At 42.3% G+C, this 19,119-nt stretch overlaps 1 protein-coding gene across 8 annotated transcripts in view; it reads left to right on the forward strand.

Moving 5' to 3' along the window:
• The window catches only part of HGSNAT (heparan-alpha-glucosaminide N-acetyltransferase), a 70,149-nt gene that overhangs the window by 24,008 nt on the left and 27,022 nt on the right, over window positions 1-19,119 (forward strand). For 5 of the 8 annotated variants that reach the window (XM_085879094.1, XM_085879095.1, XM_085879097.1 and 2 more), the window contains exons 3-11: window positions 37-128; window positions 6,377-6,642; window positions 6,738-6,895; window positions 10,693-10,759; window positions 11,294-11,339; window positions 11,470-11,558; window positions 12,470-12,546; window positions 12,651-12,681; window positions 17,924-18,081. In XM_085879094.1, the coding sequence (XP_085735220.1) occupies window positions 37-128; window positions 6,377-6,642; window positions 6,738-6,895; window positions 10,693-10,759; window positions 11,294-11,339; window positions 11,470-11,558; window positions 12,470-12,546; window positions 12,651-12,681; window positions 17,924-18,081 (984 nt within the window). The remainder of the gene's footprint in view (window positions 1-36; window positions 129-6,376; window positions 6,643-6,737; window positions 6,896-10,692; window positions 10,760-11,293; window positions 11,340-11,469; window positions 11,559-12,469; window positions 12,547-12,650; window positions 12,682-17,923; window positions 18,082-19,119) is intronic. The other 3 variants (XM_085879100.1, XM_085879101.1, XM_085879099.1) reach the window with 2 other exon arrangements.

Consider the following 19,119-nt stretch of genomic DNA (forward strand, 5'->3'; position numbering starts at 1 on the left):
TCTCTTTTATTTCACTTCATGTCCTTTTACCTTCAGATCATGTTGAACAGGACAAAGCATTGGTCACAATATCTCTGATATCTGCTGGCACTGCAGATGTCAGCTGGGTGTCTGAAGATTGCTATCACGTGAGTGTATCCTATTTGTATCAAACGTGAGAAACCGTTTCTGGAAATGATGATGATGATGAGGACATATGGTGGCATGTTCTGTGTGGTGTATGATTGTTGTAATCTTGAGGAGCTGAGATTTGGTTTACTGAAAATTAATGATTTATATGCTGACACGATAGCTCAGAGGTAGCATACTCGCCTTTGAGCAGTGATGTACTCTACTGGTCAAAAGTTTTAGAACACCCCAATTTTTCAATTTTTACTGAAATTTAAGCAGTTCAAGTCCAGTGAATAACCTGAAATGGTACAAAGCCAAGCGGTAAACTGCCAAAGATTAAAAAAAAAGTTTAGCTTACCAAAAACTGAAAAATATTGTATATTTAAGAGTTGTTCAAAAAGGCCCTTTTCAGGGAACAAGTAATGGGCTCACAACTGCAGCTGTTCTGCAACAATGGAAGTAAATTAAGCTTTGAAAGTTGAAACAAACAATTCCTACAGGTGTCCCAACTTTTGTTGATTAGTTACAAATACTCTGTCAAAAACAGCAGTGTTGGAACAGACTGTGTTGCTCCACCCTCTGAAGCATTATTTGGACAATATTGCACTGCAGGTAGTAGTATATTGCTATCATAATGGTGAGAAAAAGACAATTAACAAAGGAAGCCAGACAGACCATTATAACCCTGAAAAGTATAGGTCTTTCCTTTAGAGAAATTGCAAAGCAGGCAAGGTGTCAGTGAGTACAGTTTCCTACACCATAAAATGGCACTTGTAAACTGGAGAAACTCTGACAGAAAGAGGTCTGGCAGACCCAATGCCACAAGTTTCTGAGAGTCAACAGCTTGCGTGATAGGCGGCTCACAGGACAGCAGCTTCAAGCACAGCTTAACACTGGATGAAGTAAGGAAGTCTCAGTTTCAACTGTGAAGAGAAGACTTCGAGCTGCAGGTTTGACACGTTGAGTGGCAGTAAGAAAGCCATTGCTAAGATGGCAAAATAAGAAAAAGAGGCTTGCCTGGGCCATGAAGCACCGCCAGTGGACAACTGAAAACCGGAAGAAGGTCTTATGGACCGATTAATCAAAATTTGAAATCTTCGGTTCATCATGCAGGGTTTTTGTATGCCGTGGAGTAGGCGAAAGGATGGTTCCTCAATGTGTGACACCAACTGTCAAACAAGGTGGAGGAAGCGTGATGATCTGGGGCTCTTTTGCTGGATCCAGAGTCGGCGACTTGCACAGAGTGACTGGCACCCTGAACGAAAAGGGCTACCACAGCATTTTGCAGCACCATGCAATACCCTCTGGTTTACGCCTAGTTGGTCAGGGGTTCATCCTACAGCAAGATAACGACCCAAAACATACCTCCAGGCTATGTCAGAACTACCTTTTGGAGAAGAACAAGACGGTAGGCTTCAAATCATGGAATGGCCAGCACAGTCTCCAGACTTAAACCCCATCGAGCTGGTTTGGGATGAACTGGACAGAAGGGTGAAAGCAAAGCAACCTACAAGTGCAACGCATTTGTGGGAACTTCTACAACAGTGTTGGAAAGAACTTTTGGAACAATATTTGATTTCCATTGTAGAAAGAATGCCACGAGTATGTTCAGCTTTTTTTTCTGCAAAACGTGGCTACTTTGATGAGTCAAAAATTTCGATTAAATTTTGTTCAACAAAACGATTCCATGATTTATTTTTTTGATCTGCATTTGTTTATCTGTTCTATGCTTTAATTTCAGAGTGTTAAACTGCTTAAATTTCCGTAAAAACTGGAAAAATGGGGGTGTTCTAAAACTTTTGATCGGTAGAATAGGACTCGAGTCCATTTTTGAGGGGACTCGCACTCGACTGTACAGGACTCGGACTGGGGTAGTGAGAACCCGAGGACTTTGCCAAATTCTGGCTCGAGTCCAGCAAAATTTTGAATATTTATTACTCCTTTAAAACCGAAAGTTTGTTGCATAATTATCATACAGACGCGTGACAGACAAGACAGATGCGTGCAATTTGAAATGGAGGCGCTCACCTTGTTCTCGCTAAATACTGTACTTTACAAATCGTTTACCTCTGAACCACACTGTTTATTTCAATTTTTTGGTGTTAATCGATAAATCGTTTAACTTTGAAGCTGTTCAAAGCGAACATGTTTAAAGTGAGGGAATTCAGTACTTAACTGAGCAACATATATTTATTTAGTCTTCAGTACACTTTTCAGTGTAATTATATTGTTGTAAATTTCAGTGCGCTTCATATATCCGTGATATTAACGTGTTAGTACGAACCCTAACAGAATCCTAACAGAAAACCCTAAAGTGCATACTGAACAGGCAATATTATCGTGGGTGTTCTGCATGTGGACTAAAACGAGTGTTGGCATGACACTGTATGACCTGAGATAAAGAAGACAGCAGATTGTTTGGACCTTTGCTCACGTATTGCACCCTCAGCTTTGTAACATGATTTATATCTAAAATTAGCAAAAAAAATGTATCAATATCTTCAAAAATAATTTTCTGGACAAAAAGAATGGTAAGTAGATCCGTTGTAATACACAGTTATGGTTGACAATTCTTTTCTGAAAAATTGGAAACACCTCCTCAAGATGACTCTTCTAAAAAAAAATTGGAAACACCTCCTCAAGATGACCCTTCTCTAAAAAAATTGGAAACACCTCTTAAAGACAACTCTTTTCTGAAAAACTGGAATCTTCCGTTTGAACACAGCAATTTCTCCGTATGTAGTTTACTGTATTTTTTTTCACACTACTCAAATCGACTTCCAAACCCAAACGATCAATATACTGTGTTGAAAATTTTCGGGTATAATAGGCCTTCCTCTCATATTTCCGAAAATGTAATGTATTTATCCTTTTCCATTTGATATAAAGTTAGTTTTGAAGAGTTACGTTTCAAGCAGTGTATAAATGGCTAAATGTGATTTGATAAATGCGACGTGCTATAATTTCCCTCAAAAGAGTAGTTATTAGTTACAACCCCATTCCATACCGAAGTGTGAACATGCCCCCAATTACAGTACACTTTCAGCACAGGACTCTGATTCGGAATGCCAAAGACTCAGATTCGGGACTGCTGGACTCAGACTTGGACGGCTTGGACTCGGACTCGGAATTCCAAGTGGACCCGACTACAACACTGCCTTTGAGCTGCTGAGTCTGTGTTTGATTCCCAACTTGACTTATTAAATGGATGTCCTGCTGCTTCACAGACTAGATGCTGCATCTAAAGAGTATGCTATCATTCAGGGGACACTTTAAACAGGCTGTACCTTCTGGTATCCTGTAGTTGTTGGTTATTCCATGGTACCTTTTGGAGAAAAATAAAAAGGCCATTGCACGTCTGTTCTGCAGTGAAATTTTAAATACCAAATGTTTATATTTACACAAATGAATGTTTTTTGAGACTTACAGCATTTGCTGTCCTAACCGTCTTTATGAATTGAAATTGCAAAGCTTATCGCAACCACTATCTACAAGCACTATTTAAAAATACCCTTATCATCAGCACCTTTCAGAATGCACACAAATTGTTAAGCTAGTTTACTAGCTTGTTGTTCCACTACTACATGTTCTACTAATCGAGTGGATCACTGGCGTTTAAGCAAAGTTGTTGATGCTGCATCCATATTTTTCATGATATCCAGAAAGCATTTCTGCATATTTGACACCTCTTCTCAGAGTGAGTTGATAGGTTTTCTTCTTTCTTATTTTTTTTTTTTTTTGTTGACATGGTCAAGGCTCGTGAAAGAGCTAGAGCAGAATGGAATGGAACAAAACGGAAAGGGGAAAAGATGTTGATTACTTTAATTTTTGTCCTCCATCAATCGTTAATTATCAAGGCCAAATGTAACTTGTGTTGCGTAGAGCGGCGTAAAATTGGTTACTAAAATTAAATCGAGAGACGAGCCACAAGCGGACGGACCTTGTGCACAGAAGACAGAGCAAAACAGCAACAATAAACGATGGCACGCATTTTGCAGAAAATTATCAACTGTTGACATCATCACGGCGCTTATCACCTGCCAACGGCTGTGCATCCGTTTTTCATTGACGTCTGCAGCTGATTATGTAAGAAGGACTCACCGTCTTTGCCGCCCTTACTTCGTTTGCCACCTTAGGCCGGGGCCTCATTGGCCTATGTGGAAATCCGGCCTAGACTGTTGGACCTCACCCCTTATAAAGGGAAGCAACAGAAGACAAAGAATATAAGGGATAAATCATCTTATTAGTTCAATCCACCGTTGCTTAACAACTTGGAGCATGGCTGTGCCGCTCCTTCGGAAAACGATAAATGCTGCAGGTACGACATTCCAATTGGTGATTACAATCTGGAATGAAACACGACCGTCTTCATAAAGCTACTGAGGCTATATTCTACAAGAGTGTAAAACCAGGCCGTGCATTGTCATACCAACGTGACATCATTGCGTCGGTGTGTTTTTGTGACGTATCATTTTAAAATCCGATTAAAAAAAAAAAGAAATTGGCATGTTATGGGTGCAATACCCAAGAAAGAATGTCGCTTCCTTCATTTGGAATAATTGTAATTGCTTATGCCATTAATTGTGCAAGGCATGGTGACATTTATCAACATTTTGAGGATGAACAAATCGCCGATTTTGCGATCTCCAGATGTGGAACTTTAGCGATGTATTTTGCTGTATTTCTCATTCTTGTTAATTATGAAAATGTTCGAGAATAAAAAGTACGCCAGGTCATTTTTAAGCGTATCAATTTGTGCACATTTGGATGGGCGGCCATTTTTTTTCCCATGCCATCCCTACATATGGAGTATTATCGTACTCTATGATACAGTACAGTAGTTGGAAAACTGTTAACTCACCTTAAATAAACTACATACACCCCGGGAATATGAAATAATGTAATTAGACTACAACTTGACCACCAATTTCAGTTTTCAGTCTTCACGAGCTTTTAATGTCAAGCACGTAATGAAATGTATCATTTGCTTGAAAAAATTTTTAGACCAATTTATTTGTAAAAAAAAAAAATCCTTCACAGCCTCCACATCCTTGAGGCTCAAACCACGCAAAAATTTTAAACGTTCATAAAATCAAAACCCGAGACCCCACAAACACGCCACTCACCTTATTCTTCTCAGGAAGCACTCACCTCTCCAAATATCCACAGGTACACCCACTCACTAAACCACAGCACCGACTCAGGCAACTTGCTGTGGTTCATGTACACCAGAGGCCTGAGAACCGACACAGAGCAAACAAAATGGCAGTGATTTGATTTTGAAGCCCCGCCCAAACGGACAGATAGACAGACAGCCCGGCGAAGAAGATATGAGTAGATTACATTAATTATAAGGGATTTTGTGAATGATGTGTAGGGATGTTTAGGGGGTGGTTGGGGGGGGAGGGGGGAGGGGGTTTGGCATTTGGTCTCAGATTCACTTCAAATTGTTGGAAAATATTCCTCAATCATTCATATGAACAAATCTGAAGTGTAGGCTCCGTATTCCAAGTGGTTTTTTGAGATATGGCCATTTTACTGTGCACGGTAGTATCAAATTTAGTTCAAAAATTGCGGCCGTCATTTTTTGCTCTCCTTTCGGGTCCCAATATCTCAGGAAATAATGTACATTTTTTTTGTTGCAGCTAACAAGGACATAGAGACCTCATATATAGCAAAATATCAATCTTCAGGAGTCACATTGAGTGCACAGAGAAAGTTCAATCCTCAGAACTGTGCAGTCTACCCTTCTGAGCTGAGCAGCCCTGCTTTGAGACCCTGAAACACATTCTTAGATTTATTACAGCCTCAACTTTTTTCCACCCAGACTTCCACCCCACTGGCTTTGTAATCCTTTAATACCACAATCATGTGCTTATTGATTATTATGGAGGGACACCCTCCAAAAAACAAAAACATTTTTTGAGACATTTCAGTGGAGATGAGATTATAATTTGGGGATCCTGGGATTGAAACAAGTATGCAGTTTGAAATGCCACCTGACTTTTAAGATAGTGTTAATTGCTCTTCAGTAATCACCTTCACTTTGTGTGGATTAATTGCCCCAGTGCATGGCTGGCATTATACATCAAACGGTCTCCACTCCAAAGCACATCAGGTTGGAACAGTCCATTTTTCATGGAGATGATGTTTGCGGGATACGACAACTGTTATATCACCATGATTTGTTTGGTCATGCAACTCAATCGAGTAATCCTAATAGAGTTTCCTCCTTATTTTTCTCTTCTCTTTAAAATTTCCCCAGTGTCTCAAACAAGAATTGATCTCTGGACTTCATCCTCAAAAATCATTCAGGCACATGATGGACACTCAGCATCCACTTACAATTTTCGTTACAAATCATCCAGCATCCAGCACGCAGCAGGTGGAGTCCAGCACGCAGCAGGTGGAGTCCAGCACGCAGCAGGTGGAGTCCAGCACGCAGCAGGTGGAGTCCAGCACGCAGCAGGTGGAGTCCAGCACGCAGCAGGTGGAGTCCAGCATGCAACACACAGTTCCAGCCACCTGCAGGTATTTCAAGCTCCTTGCAACACAAGTAAAGATTGTGATTGTTTACATGACTTTGGCTGTGAGACTGAAAAATGATGACAGAGTGTGCATTTCAGAGTGAAAACTTGGCTTGGAGAACAGGGAGAGTATACAGTAACAATTCAAGCAACACATGATGCTGGAGGTATTGGGCCAAATCGAATGGAGGTTGACACTCTTCCTTCCTTGAACTGTACTCTCACCCAGACACAGATGCCAATCAATTCTAACCTACGTGAGTAATAAGCTTATCTGTATCAACAGGCTACTCAATCATCATTCCTTGCTCTTGCATTCCCTTTAAAAAGATACATTCTGACCTGCTGCAGACCGAGTTTGAGGAGAAATGTTGCTCTCGAGGAATTGTTTGAGGTAGCTCATTTTGCTGACAATCCTCACACGATAATTTGAGGTGTCTGTTTGACTTCTATGCACTCTAGAACCACTGGACAGAATGAGTTGAAAACAGGTGGTTGTACTAGGGGTGTGCCTGGAGGAGGAGGGGGCTATTTTCCAGCTATTACACATAGTGGTCATTTTATTTATATTTTTGTCAGGTCAGGCCAGACTAGATCTGTGACTTGCTTCAGTTACCATGTAAACCTGTGCTAACCTGTTTCATGGTCGGGTTGTTGGCGACTAAACTGTCTTCCCCACCAGGTTTCTCATGAGGAGGGTGTATGGATATGGACACCCAGCAGGATTAAAAACAAAACCTGTCAAAGGTGTGGGGAGAGGGGGGAGGTGGGGAGAGCGACACCTCACCAAACGTTGCTGTTCACTGCCGGAGAGAGGGGTGCGTGTGTGTGAGAGACAGAGAGAGGAGGCAGGTGTAAGGTGCGAGGGGGGAGGGGAGGCAGAGGATGAAGAAGGGGGAGGTATGGGGGGGGTGGGGAGAGCAACACCTCACCAAACGTTGCGATTCACTGCAGGAGGGAGGATTGCGTGACACAGAGGGGGGAGGGAGAGAGGGAGAGAGGGAGAGAGAGAGAGAGAGAGAGAGAGGGAGAGAGAGAGAGAGAGAGAGAGAGAGAGAGAGAGAGAGAGAGAGAGAGAGAGAGAGAGAGAGAGAGAGAGAGAGAGAGAGAGAGAGAGAGAGAGAGAGAGAGAGAGAGAGAGAGAGAGAGAGAGAGAGAGAGAGAGAGAGAGAGAGAGAGAGAGAGAGAGAGAGAGAGAGAGAGAGAGAGAGAGAGAGAGAGAGAGAGAGAGAGAGAGAGAGAGAGAGAGAGAGAGAGAGAGAGAGAGAGAGAGAGAGAGAGAGAGAGAGAGAGAGAGAGAGAGAGAGAGAGAGAGAGAGAGAGAGAGAGAGAGAGAGAGAGAGAGAGAGAGAGAGAGAGAGAGAGAGAGAGAGAGAGAGAGAGAGAGAGAGAGAGAGAGAGAGAGAGAGAGAGAGAGAGAGAGAGAGAGAGAGAGAGAGAGAGAGAGAGAGAGAGAGAGAGAGAGAGAGAGAGAGAGAGAGAGAGAGAGAGAGAGAGAGAGAGAGAGAGAGAGAGAGAGAGAGAGAGAGAGAGAGAGAGAGAGAGAGAGAGAGAGAGAGAGAGAGAGAGAGAGAGAGAGAGGTAGGAGGAGAGTGCTGCATTTTATTAAGAGGGGGAGCGTTGAGGGGACAGAGTGAGAGAGAAGAGTGGGGTGGGGGAGGAAGAAAAAAAAAGAGACAGGTGAGCGGTGGAGGTGGGGTTAGCAAAGAGAATGACATGTGACGCTTAATGGCCGACCATGAGAAGAAAAAAAAACGTGTCAGAACAGCTGTACACACAACGACACAACAGAGTTTGTAAAGTAATCCCTGGCACATCTGCAAAAACTTTGATATTCCAGTTCCAGAAAATTTGTGGGAAAATGAACCAAAAGCAATCACTGAAAACATTAAAGTACCGCTAATGTTCGACTTTATGATCCCATCGCGCGTGAACATCGAAAACAAAGCATTGCGACCAGATTAGTATACTTAGGTGCAAAAAAAGAGAAGGCATTGCTCAGGGCCTTGTCACACCTTGACGTTTTAGCCAGCGTATGGCAAGGTATCAATATGTATGTAAAACGCTGGCGTACGCTAAACTATTGATGTTTTTTTTTTCCAGTTTTGGACGTATTCATAACGAGTTGGACGTATGCATAACGTATTAGTAACGTACACAGAACGTTTCGAATATAACATATAGATAACTTATATCAACGAATGCTGAGCGTGTTATCGGCGTTCATAACCTATGCCCAACGATAGTCGAACTTATGCATAGCGCGGCAGCGTATCGCCGACGATCACGTGGCGTAGGCTATTAAAAGGCTGCGGCTCGACGATTCAAATCATAACCGCACTAGACATCGAAGTGTGAAGCCGCGGTCACACCTTGACGTTTTAGCCAGCGTATGCCGACGTATGAAAAATTTGCTGAATACGCTGGCACACGTTGAATACGTTATGGGTAAGTTTTGTATACGTTAAGAGCACGCTGAAGCACACTGGCATACGTCGTAGTACGCCGAGTACGTCGACAAATTTTCAGCATGTTGAAAATTTTTTGACGTACTCGGCGTATGGCACACATTCCGCATACGCTGGCCATAAGTTGTAGGCACGTTACGCGATCGTTGACACACATCGACACACGTTACTTGTAAATTACTCAAGTCGAAACACGTCGAGGTAATGGTTAGCGTCAGTGTTCCAGACTCCCTGTTTTTTTTTTTGTTTGTTTTTTTTCTTCGGTATGACGGTGATGTTGAAACTTCGATTTCTAGTCTGGTTTTGATTTAAATCGTTGAGCGGCAGCCTATTAATCATATTATATTATAACCACACTAGAAATCGAAGTTTCAACATCACCGTCATACCGAAGAAAAACAAAAAAAACAAAAAAAAACAGGGAGTCTGGAACACTGACGCTAACCATTACCTCGACGTGTTTCGACTTATGAGTAACTTACAAGTCACGTGTGTCGACGTGAGTCAACGATCACGTAACGTGTCCACAACACGTTACTCATAGGTTAGAAATAAGTTTCGGGTACGCTAAACATTACCTCGACGTGTTTCGATTTATGAGTAACTTACAAGTAACGTGTGTCGACGTGTGTCAACGATCGCGTAACGTGCCTACAACTTATGGCCAGCGTTATGCGGAACGTGTGAGTCATATGCTGGCATACGTCGAAAAATTTCAAGCATGGAAAATTTGTCTAACAGCTTTGTGTACTACGACGTATGCCAGCGTGCTCTTAACGTATACAAAACTTACCCATACGTATTCGATGTGTGCCAGCGTTTTAGACAAATTTTTCATATGTCGGCATACGCTGGCTAAATCGTCAAGGTGTGACCGGGCCTTAATGAGGTGTTAATACTGGTGATTTTGGACTAACGATGCAGAAATCAAGAAAATGACCAAATACCAAAATCTCAAGCATGAAGTGAAAAGATCCTGGAAGCTGAGGAATGCCAAAGTGGTTCCAGTGATGACGAAGAACCTCAACAGAATGATGAAGAACAACCTCACATAGATATTAAAAACCATCCCTGGGAATATCACGACAAACGAACTCCAGTTGGAGGCCGTCCTGGGCTCTGTAATGATCCTAAAGAGAGTCCTCGGCACAAAACTTTGAAAACAAAACTTCACAGCTTGGTCCATGAATCGTGTGTGACCGCTTACTGAAATGAAGGTGCCCACCCTGGGAGGACTCCATTCCAGATTCTGAAACCCACATAAGTAGATACCAACCAGCAACACACACACACACACACACACACACACACACACACACACACACACACACACACACACACACACACACACACACACACACACACACACACACACACACACACACACACACAGCCTTTTATTCATATTGATTTGAGACATGATGGGTGGAGTTAATGAGCTATCATGAATAATAACATGCGGTAATGCAACATGTGCAATGGCTTGTCATAATTTATGCTTTCCTAAGGGGATCACTTGGTTACTTTCTATGAATTGCATTCTATGAACGCTCAGAGTAATAATAACACTTATTACTGTGTTACAGCTCTGTGGGTGCTCTTAGCTCTCATGTTAGGTTCCATTCTTGCTGTTCTTCTGAAGGACTTTTTGAGGTAAGCCTTGTGCTCGCAACAGCTTCGCTCGTTTACTGATCTCCTTCTCCATCTCGTGTCACGTCTCCATAGTTCAACCCTTTTCTCTCATAGATGCTCATACTTTGTCCTCGAGTTCCGAAGATCTCAAATGAAAATTTTTCTGCTCCAGTTTTCCCCTCATTTTGTTCCTCTCCTTTAGGATTTGTACAGGTTCTACAATTCCTTCCCTTTACCGAGGCTGACACAATCGCTCGGCAATATATTTGATTTGATAAATAAATCAACTTGATGCTTCCACCTTAATTTCCCTCTCTAACAACTCACCGTTTCCTTTCTTGAACACATTCATCGTCGTTATCCTCTTTGTTTTTGGTTTCTTCACTTTTTCTAGCATCTCATATGGTACATCACTGGTTCCTTCTTCTTTTCTCCTGTTATTCTTCATATTCACCCCCTCCAAATATTTTTTCTCCTGTTTGAACCTGATTCACTAGAATTACCAATAATTTTTACTCGAGTTCTTACACCTGACTGTCCTGCCATGGCCCCTAGGAGGCGATACCGAGGCAGATTCCATTTTCAGCAGCTATTCAACACGGTTGGTGCATTTTTCTTGATGATGTTCCATTTGGGTTGTTTGCTTGCTTGCTTGAAAAGAGTGCAGATATGATGAATATATTGTGTGTATCTTGGAAAGGAATGGGGGCTGAATGTGCTGTTTGTTTCAGGAAGCAGAGAGCACAGATGCCCAAGAGATTATTTTGGTTCCTGACCGTACGACTCATTCCCGCTTTGTGTGTGTGGATACCTTCAGAGGGTGAGTTGGAGAATTTGGGTGTGTGTACACACAAGCATGCATTGTGTGTTCCTGTCTGTTGTGATACACATCGCCAAACATCCTTCCATTCTGGATGAAAGTTCTTAAAGGTTAATGTTCAAATCCAATAAAACATAATTTATTTAACTAAATATTTCTTGTTGTACTTGGAGTAAAGTGGGTGGCAGGTTGAGAGAGAGAGAGAGTGGTAAATAATAATCATGAACAGCAGAAAGGGGGGGGGGGGGTAGATGGGAGAGCGAGGCTCATGGGATGTTTCTGTGGCATCCTACTGTTTATAATTGATATCTGATTTTTCATGAATATTTACACAGCACATGATGGAGATGTTTTGCCTTCACAAAACACATATCCTACACAGGAGACTCCTACCCCTACCCATACATGCAATGTTTTTTTTTAATTGGACCATCAGTACACCTAGCAGTTTAAAAAACACCTTATTTATAGAATTACAGTTCCTCCGTCATGCATTGAATCCATCCATCGGGACCATACTCTGTGCAGAGCGTTGGTGCTGCTTAAGCAGTTCGCCTTGGCTATTGGGTACAATCCTGGATGGGTCGCAACTCCGACACAGGATACCAGCAAGCTTGCACTCATTTTGCCGACCTCGGAAGGACGACAGGCAGAGTCAACCCCACCTGGTATTAATTCAACAGCCAAGGGGAATTTGAACTCAGGACCCTAGAATCCCAAACCCACCACCCTAACCATCAAGGCAACACCAAGCATATGCATTGAATGAGGACATGGTTTTTGATTCCCAAAGCAATATGATGTGCAAAAGGACCCAAGTGCAGTTCTACTTGATACAATACCAGCTATTAATTAAATATATCTTCAGGATATTGATTTCAAGTTCTTCAATGTCGATTTTTTTTTTTCAGAATATCGATTGTTCTCATGATATTCGTCAACTACGGAGGAGGTGGTTACTGGTTTTTCAAGCATTCTCGCTGGAATGGTAAGCAGTTTTGGAGGGATGCTTGGAGAAGTGTAGCTTGAGTGCTGACAATTGAAATGATCACATTTAAAAAAAAAAAAACTTAACTCGCCTTTCACTCTCAGGACTCACGTTTGCTGATGTTGTGATGCCCTGGTGAGTATGCGTAGTTTTAGTGTCGAAGTGTTTTTTTTTTTTGTTTTTTTTTGATTTGGGGTTGTGTTTTGCAATCGGATTTGAATCCGTGAAATAAGCAAAATCAGATGAAACACAATAACAGTGGAATATAGCTTTCATGAATAAAAACATGGCTTTCTGACCACGAGGTGCAGGTTGCAAAATATGAACTGCAAAGTTGTCACAAGGCAATAACAACCAACAAAATAGGGGTTCATATATAAACCAGGGGTCAAATCCAAAAAACAGTTAAATATTTCATGTGTCCCCAATATTGATTGCATATACACAGTTTCATTAAAAATGTGCCCATAATTGCATGTTTTAGTATTTGACTTTTTGACCCCACCCCAGGGGTGGGGCCAAAAATGATCCTGCTCTTGCACCTTCACGGCATGTTGTGATCATAGCTACCAAGATTGGTGAATTTCTCTACAACCGTTTAGGAAGAAATGTCGTGCCGGACGGACGGACGGACAGACGGACGGAGCCAATTGCAATTAAAAGGATAAATGTGCAGCGAGAACGACATGCCATATATGTTAGGCCTCGTCCAAACTATCTGGCAAATTGAGAATGGAACATAACTGACAGGTGCCATGGTGTAAAAACATTGTTATCTCCGACCTGTACGTTCAATCCAGCTCTTACTTGAGATTGTTAGATTGCTCATTGCACCCAAAAACTTTTAAAAGTTGCATTATTGGAGATAATTACAAGGAACACATAAGGTAATTAAAATTCAATACATAAGGCCAATAGACCCATAACGCCTGTGCTATATATCTACACACCCTCAACCTTATCCCAATCACCCAATCCACGAACATACTTAACTTGCACCAGAACAACCACATCCACATCCACACACAAACCCACTCCAACTCGATATCCATGTGGTGAGGGGGGTGGAGGCGAACAGTGGGGTAAGTTCGGGACAAAGAGTACATCACAGACAAGACATTAACACACAACGTATAGAGTGGATTTTACTTTTTGGGGGTGGGGGCAGGGGAGGAGGGCAATTGGGTAAGGGTTGAATGAACACAGATAACATGCGTTCTCAGCTTGACAACAAGGGAATCAATATCTCAAGACACCAAGAAAGTACCGCATGCACGTGACACCCATTTGATCATCCAATTATATGTACATCATCACCTCCAGTTATTACCTCTGCCACTGAAAGCAAAGGAGGTTGTGTTTTCACCACTCTCTGTCTGTCTGTGTGCAGGATATCTCAAAAAGTTGTGGACGGATCTGGATAAAACTTGGTGGACAGGTTGGGTGTGTGACCACGACAAATTGATTCGATTTTGGTGAAGATCGGATTTGGATACGAAATTTAATTTCAAAGTGATTCTTCAACATTGAGAGATAAGGCCAAAAACAATACAGTACTGTACAGCATGATATTTCAAAAATGTATTGGGCCCGATATGTTGTCGTGGATCAGGCATTACATGGTGGAGGTATGCGCTCTACCTCGTGCCCTTCTAGTTTCTCTTGTGTTAAACAATAGGATGGGGGGGGGGGAGGAGATAATACTCATAAACAGGAGGTGGGGATAGAAGGGAGAACCAGGCTCATGGGATGTCTCTGCACCCTTCTATCTAATTTATGTCTGTTCGCCGATTCATAATCTAAGGTGGTGGAATCTTTTTATCATGATTTTTACATGTTGGCTTTCCCCAAGTCTGATGGCTTCCCCTCCTCTCTTTCCCCAGTCCCCTCTCTTATGCACACCTCATCTATGAGATACTGCACCTTAGTCTCTGGGCCGATCCTCCAAAATAGTACCTCCACAACCACCAATGAACTGAAACGTAACCAGACAAAACAGCAATGAACTTACACTCCATCAGCAACTATACTTACCAGTAATAAAAAGCGAGTATAAAATAAACTCATCACCAAATAACACAACCTATAATAATCATAGTGTAGGAATTTGTAAACTTCCATGTTATTTTATGTGTCATACTTCATGTAAGCACTTCGTTGCAGCAAAACTTTTCAGAGGTATTCCTGATGATCCAGACAAGTTTTGAGGATTTTAACATGAAAACATTTATTCGTAATTAAAGCAAGCATTAAAAAAAGTAAAATGTTATGCATTTATCTGCATTAAGCCTGGTGTTGGCTTAATGGTGAGGGTGGTGGGCTTGGGATCCTAGGATTCTCAGTTCAAATCCCACTCGGCTGTTGAATTAACACCAGGTGGGGTTGACTCTGCCTGTCATCCTTCCGAGGTCAGCAAAATCAGTGCCAGCTTGCTTGTATCCTGTGTCGGAGTGGCCTCCCGTCCAGTATTGTACCCAATAGCGCTCTGCTTAGACAGCAGCAATGCTCTGCATAGAGTATGGTCCCGATGGAATGGAATGGATTTATCTGCATTGAGGTTTCAAGTGGAATAGCTTTCGGATACTTTCCTTAAATCCATAATACTCTATTGCCGTTTATTTGAGAATATTAATTTTTTTTAAACACAGTATAGTCATAACTTCTGTGAAACACTACTTGCAGTTGTTTCTGAATTGTGGTGGTGGAAGCCGATACCTGTATGTTGTTGTCAAAATGCAGGAAATGTTGCTTTCATTTCAAACATTTTCCTGGTGGAACATGCCCTCCAACCCCTCTTCTTGTCATTTTCATAAAAAAAAAAAAAATTTTAACCTCACTGAAATTCATGAAATGTCTTCCAAAATGTTGCATCACCTTTTAGAAGGAAGGGTGTGATACACATTTGAGAGATTAAACTCCGACAGCTTGACTCGAAGCAAAAGTTCGGGTTTTGGCCCGCTCTGCTTCGCTCATCAAGGCCCCGTCACACCTTGACGATTTAGCCAGCGTATGTCGACGTATTAAAAATTTGTCTAAAACGTTGGCACACGTCGAATACATTATGGGTAAGTTTTGTATACGTCAAGAGCACGCTGGTATACGTCGTAGTACGCCGAGCTCGTCGACAAATTTTAACATGCTTGAAATTTCCCGACGGATGCCAGCGTATGACTCACACGTTCCGCATACGCTGGCATAAGTTGTAGGCACGTTATGCGATCGTTGACACACGTCGACACACGTTACTGGTAAGGCCTAAGTCACATTTGCCACGGCGGCCGTGGGGTCTCCAAAATCTACGGCCACTAGCAATTATACGGCGGCCGCAGTATTTCCACGGTCACACAATGTAGCAGTCACATATGTTTTTATTTTTCGGGGAGCTGCACGGCATATTTATAAATTGTGGAGACCGAAAACGTGGGGGTGCCATACGGTCTTTGATTTAATGTCGCACGGTGACCTTAGGGCGTCCCTGCGGCGGCCATAGAATTTTCAAAGCAGACGCAAGGTGCCCGCAAGGCGACCGCAGGGGGAGCACAGGGGGGCTCCAAGGCGAACGTGCGGCCAGACGGACGGTAACGAGTGGGTTCTTTTTTTCGGCTTGTCGAATTGCTACGGTGAACGTAGAAATGAAAAAAGTTATAACTCCACGCTATAATTCCACGGCGACCCTACGGCCTGTAAAATATAGCCATACGGCGTAGGGCCACCCTGAGGCCACCTCAGAAATTCTGCGGCTGCCACACGTTTCTTCAGAGGGCATATGGCCGCCGTATCCTCGCCGTAGAGCAAATGTGACTTCGGCCTAAGTTACTCATTAGTCAAAACACGTTGAGGTAATGTTTGTTTTTTTTTTGTTTTGTTTTTTTGTTTTTTCTTCAGTATGAGGGTGATGTTGACACTTCGATTTCTAGTGCGGTTATAATATAATACAATTAATAGGCTGCCGCTCAACGATTTAAATCATAACCGCACTAGAAATCAAAGTGTCAACATCACCGTCATGCCGAAGAAAAAAACAAACAAAAAAAAACAAACAAACATTACCTCGACGTGTTTCGACTTATGAGTAACTTACCAGTAACGTGTGTCGACGTGTGTCAACGATCGCGTAACGTGCCTACAACTTATGGCCAGCGTATGCAGAACATGAGTCATACGCCGACATACGTCGAAAAATTTTCAACATGCTGAAAATTTGTCGACGTACTCGGCCTACAACGACGTATGCCAGTGTGCTTCAGCGTGTTCTTAACGTATACAAAACTTACCCATAACGTATTCGACGTATGCCAGTGTTTTAGACAAATTTTTCATACGTCGGCATAAGCTGGCTAAATCGTTAAGGTGTGACAGCGGCTTTAATCGTCGAGCGGCAGCCTTTTAATAGGCTACGCCACGTGATCGTCGGCGATACGCTGCCGCACGCTATGCATACATTACACTATCGTTGGGCATACGTTGTAAACGCTGACAACACACTAAGCATGCGTTGTTATAGGTTATCTATAACTTATCAAAACGTTCTGTGTACGTTACTAATACGTTATGCATACATCCAACTCGTTATGAATACGCCAAAAAACTGAAAAAAAACCATCAATACTTCAGCGTACGCCAACGTTTTACATACATTTTGATACCTTGCCATACGCTGGCTAAAACGTCAAGGTGTGACAGGGCCCTAATGGTGCTTTGCTCGAAACTGATGGACATCACTAGCAAAAAAAAACTGTTAAATTTGAGTGCAGGAGGAGGCCATTAGGTCCATTTAGCCTGTGCATTGGTTGCCGCCATATGGTTTTTGTGTGTGTTCTATCCTTTTTAAATGCCGAGATTTAAGCAAGGAAGTAACACGTACAGATTTTCAAGTGTTTGGTACAGCTCGGCCAGTATTTGAACCACTTGTTCTTCTTCCCAAACTCAGAGTGGACGCTCGAGCCATTATACTACCGAGTCTGGTAAATTAAACTATATCAAGCTGTCTTAGTTACAAGTCACTGAAATAAACTGACAGTTTTATATTCACCATGTCCTTCATACCTGCCAATGATGACTGGCATTCTCATTTTGTTAGTTCTGAATGATAGTCTGGACGAGGCATTTGAGAGAAACCTTAACTCCGGCAGTAGGTACGACTGATATTGTTTTTCGGACACAGGTAGTAGTTTTGCGAACTTTTGAAGCTGGAGCTTGATGGATTGTGTTTGGGAATATTGTACATTAAATAGCCAGCTTGACTGCACTCGGTGATTGATGAACCGCCGTCGTAACCCGCTTGCGAAACGAATGCATTTTCAACATACTTAATGACGCTTATTGGTGCACCCAAAAAGGTGGTTGGGAGTGTGTAGTTGGTGCTTCTATCCCTCAGGTTCGTGTTTGTGCTAGGTGCTTCAGTGGCACTGGCCTTGAATCCTGCACGTCGCCGCACCTCAAGAACACGAGCGATGCTGAAGGTTTTGTTCCGCACAGTTACCTTGATAACCCTCGGGATCCTCCTCATCAACCAGAAACCCTGCAAAAAGTCTTGTATGCAAACAACATTGAACAAAACATGATGGATAGTTTTTTTTTTCTTGCTTATTTCCAAATTAACATAAAAATATAAATACTGCATGATAAAATGTGCTTCACTCATGAATGCCCCAACATCCCGTGCCAAGGGTCTTTCCTCTCCATTTTTTTAAACAAATGGGAAATCACAGCCCCTTACCTACCCCATATGCCGAAAGTATCACATGCTCACCAAATCTCTGTGATCACATGATGTACAAGTATTGTACAGTTTGGTCTTTCGCAAATATTTGTCCATTTCCATGGAACATCTTTCCTCAAAATCTCGATCAGTGGATGTAGTGTCGTGTCTGCGTTTGGAATGAATTTACCGTAGTGATTTAAGAGGCCCAGAAATGATCTCAGCTCTGTGATGTTCTTGGGACGAGGCGCATCCTTGATTCCGTCAACCTTTTCCTTGGTGGGATGTCGACCATCCTTGTCTCTTCTGTAATCCAGAAACTCCACAACATTTTGAAACATTTCACATTTGTGTGTGCTTTCACTCATATTCCATGCTTGTCCAAATTCTGGAGCACCGCTTCTAACAGTTCATCATGGGTCTGCCTATTAGGGGCTGGGATGACAATATCATCCAGATAGCAGACTACCCCATCCATTCCATGCAGAATTTGGTTCATTACCCCTTGAAAAATTCCATGAGCAGAAGGCAATCTATTCAACTGAAATAGACCCCTCTGTGTACTTACTGTCAAATTTGACTTTGACTCTTCATCTAACTCTAGTTGCAGGCAGGCATTTGTCAGATATAACTTTGAAAAAGGTCTGGCCTCCTATCAGAGTTATGAATAGGTCAAACCTGTATGGCAAAGTATTGGGTGGATTACCTTCTCAAACCTTCTTTACAGTCACTTTATAATCCCCACATACTCCAACTCGTCAATCTGGTTTTGTTGTCATGACAATTGGAGTGGCTCAACGACATTGATCTCTAGTCTCCTTCAGTCTTTCTCCACCCTTTCCTTAAAGGCATAGGGTATAGAACTTGGCTTC

The sequence above is a fragment of the Eptatretus burgeri genome, chromosome 4 (assembly GCF_056783735.1).
Source record: "Eptatretus burgeri isolate ZD-2024b chromosome 4, Ebu_testis_v1, whole genome shotgun sequence".
Taxonomy (NCBI): domain Eukaryota; kingdom Metazoa; phylum Chordata; class Myxini; order Myxiniformes; family Myxinidae; genus Eptatretus; species Eptatretus burgeri.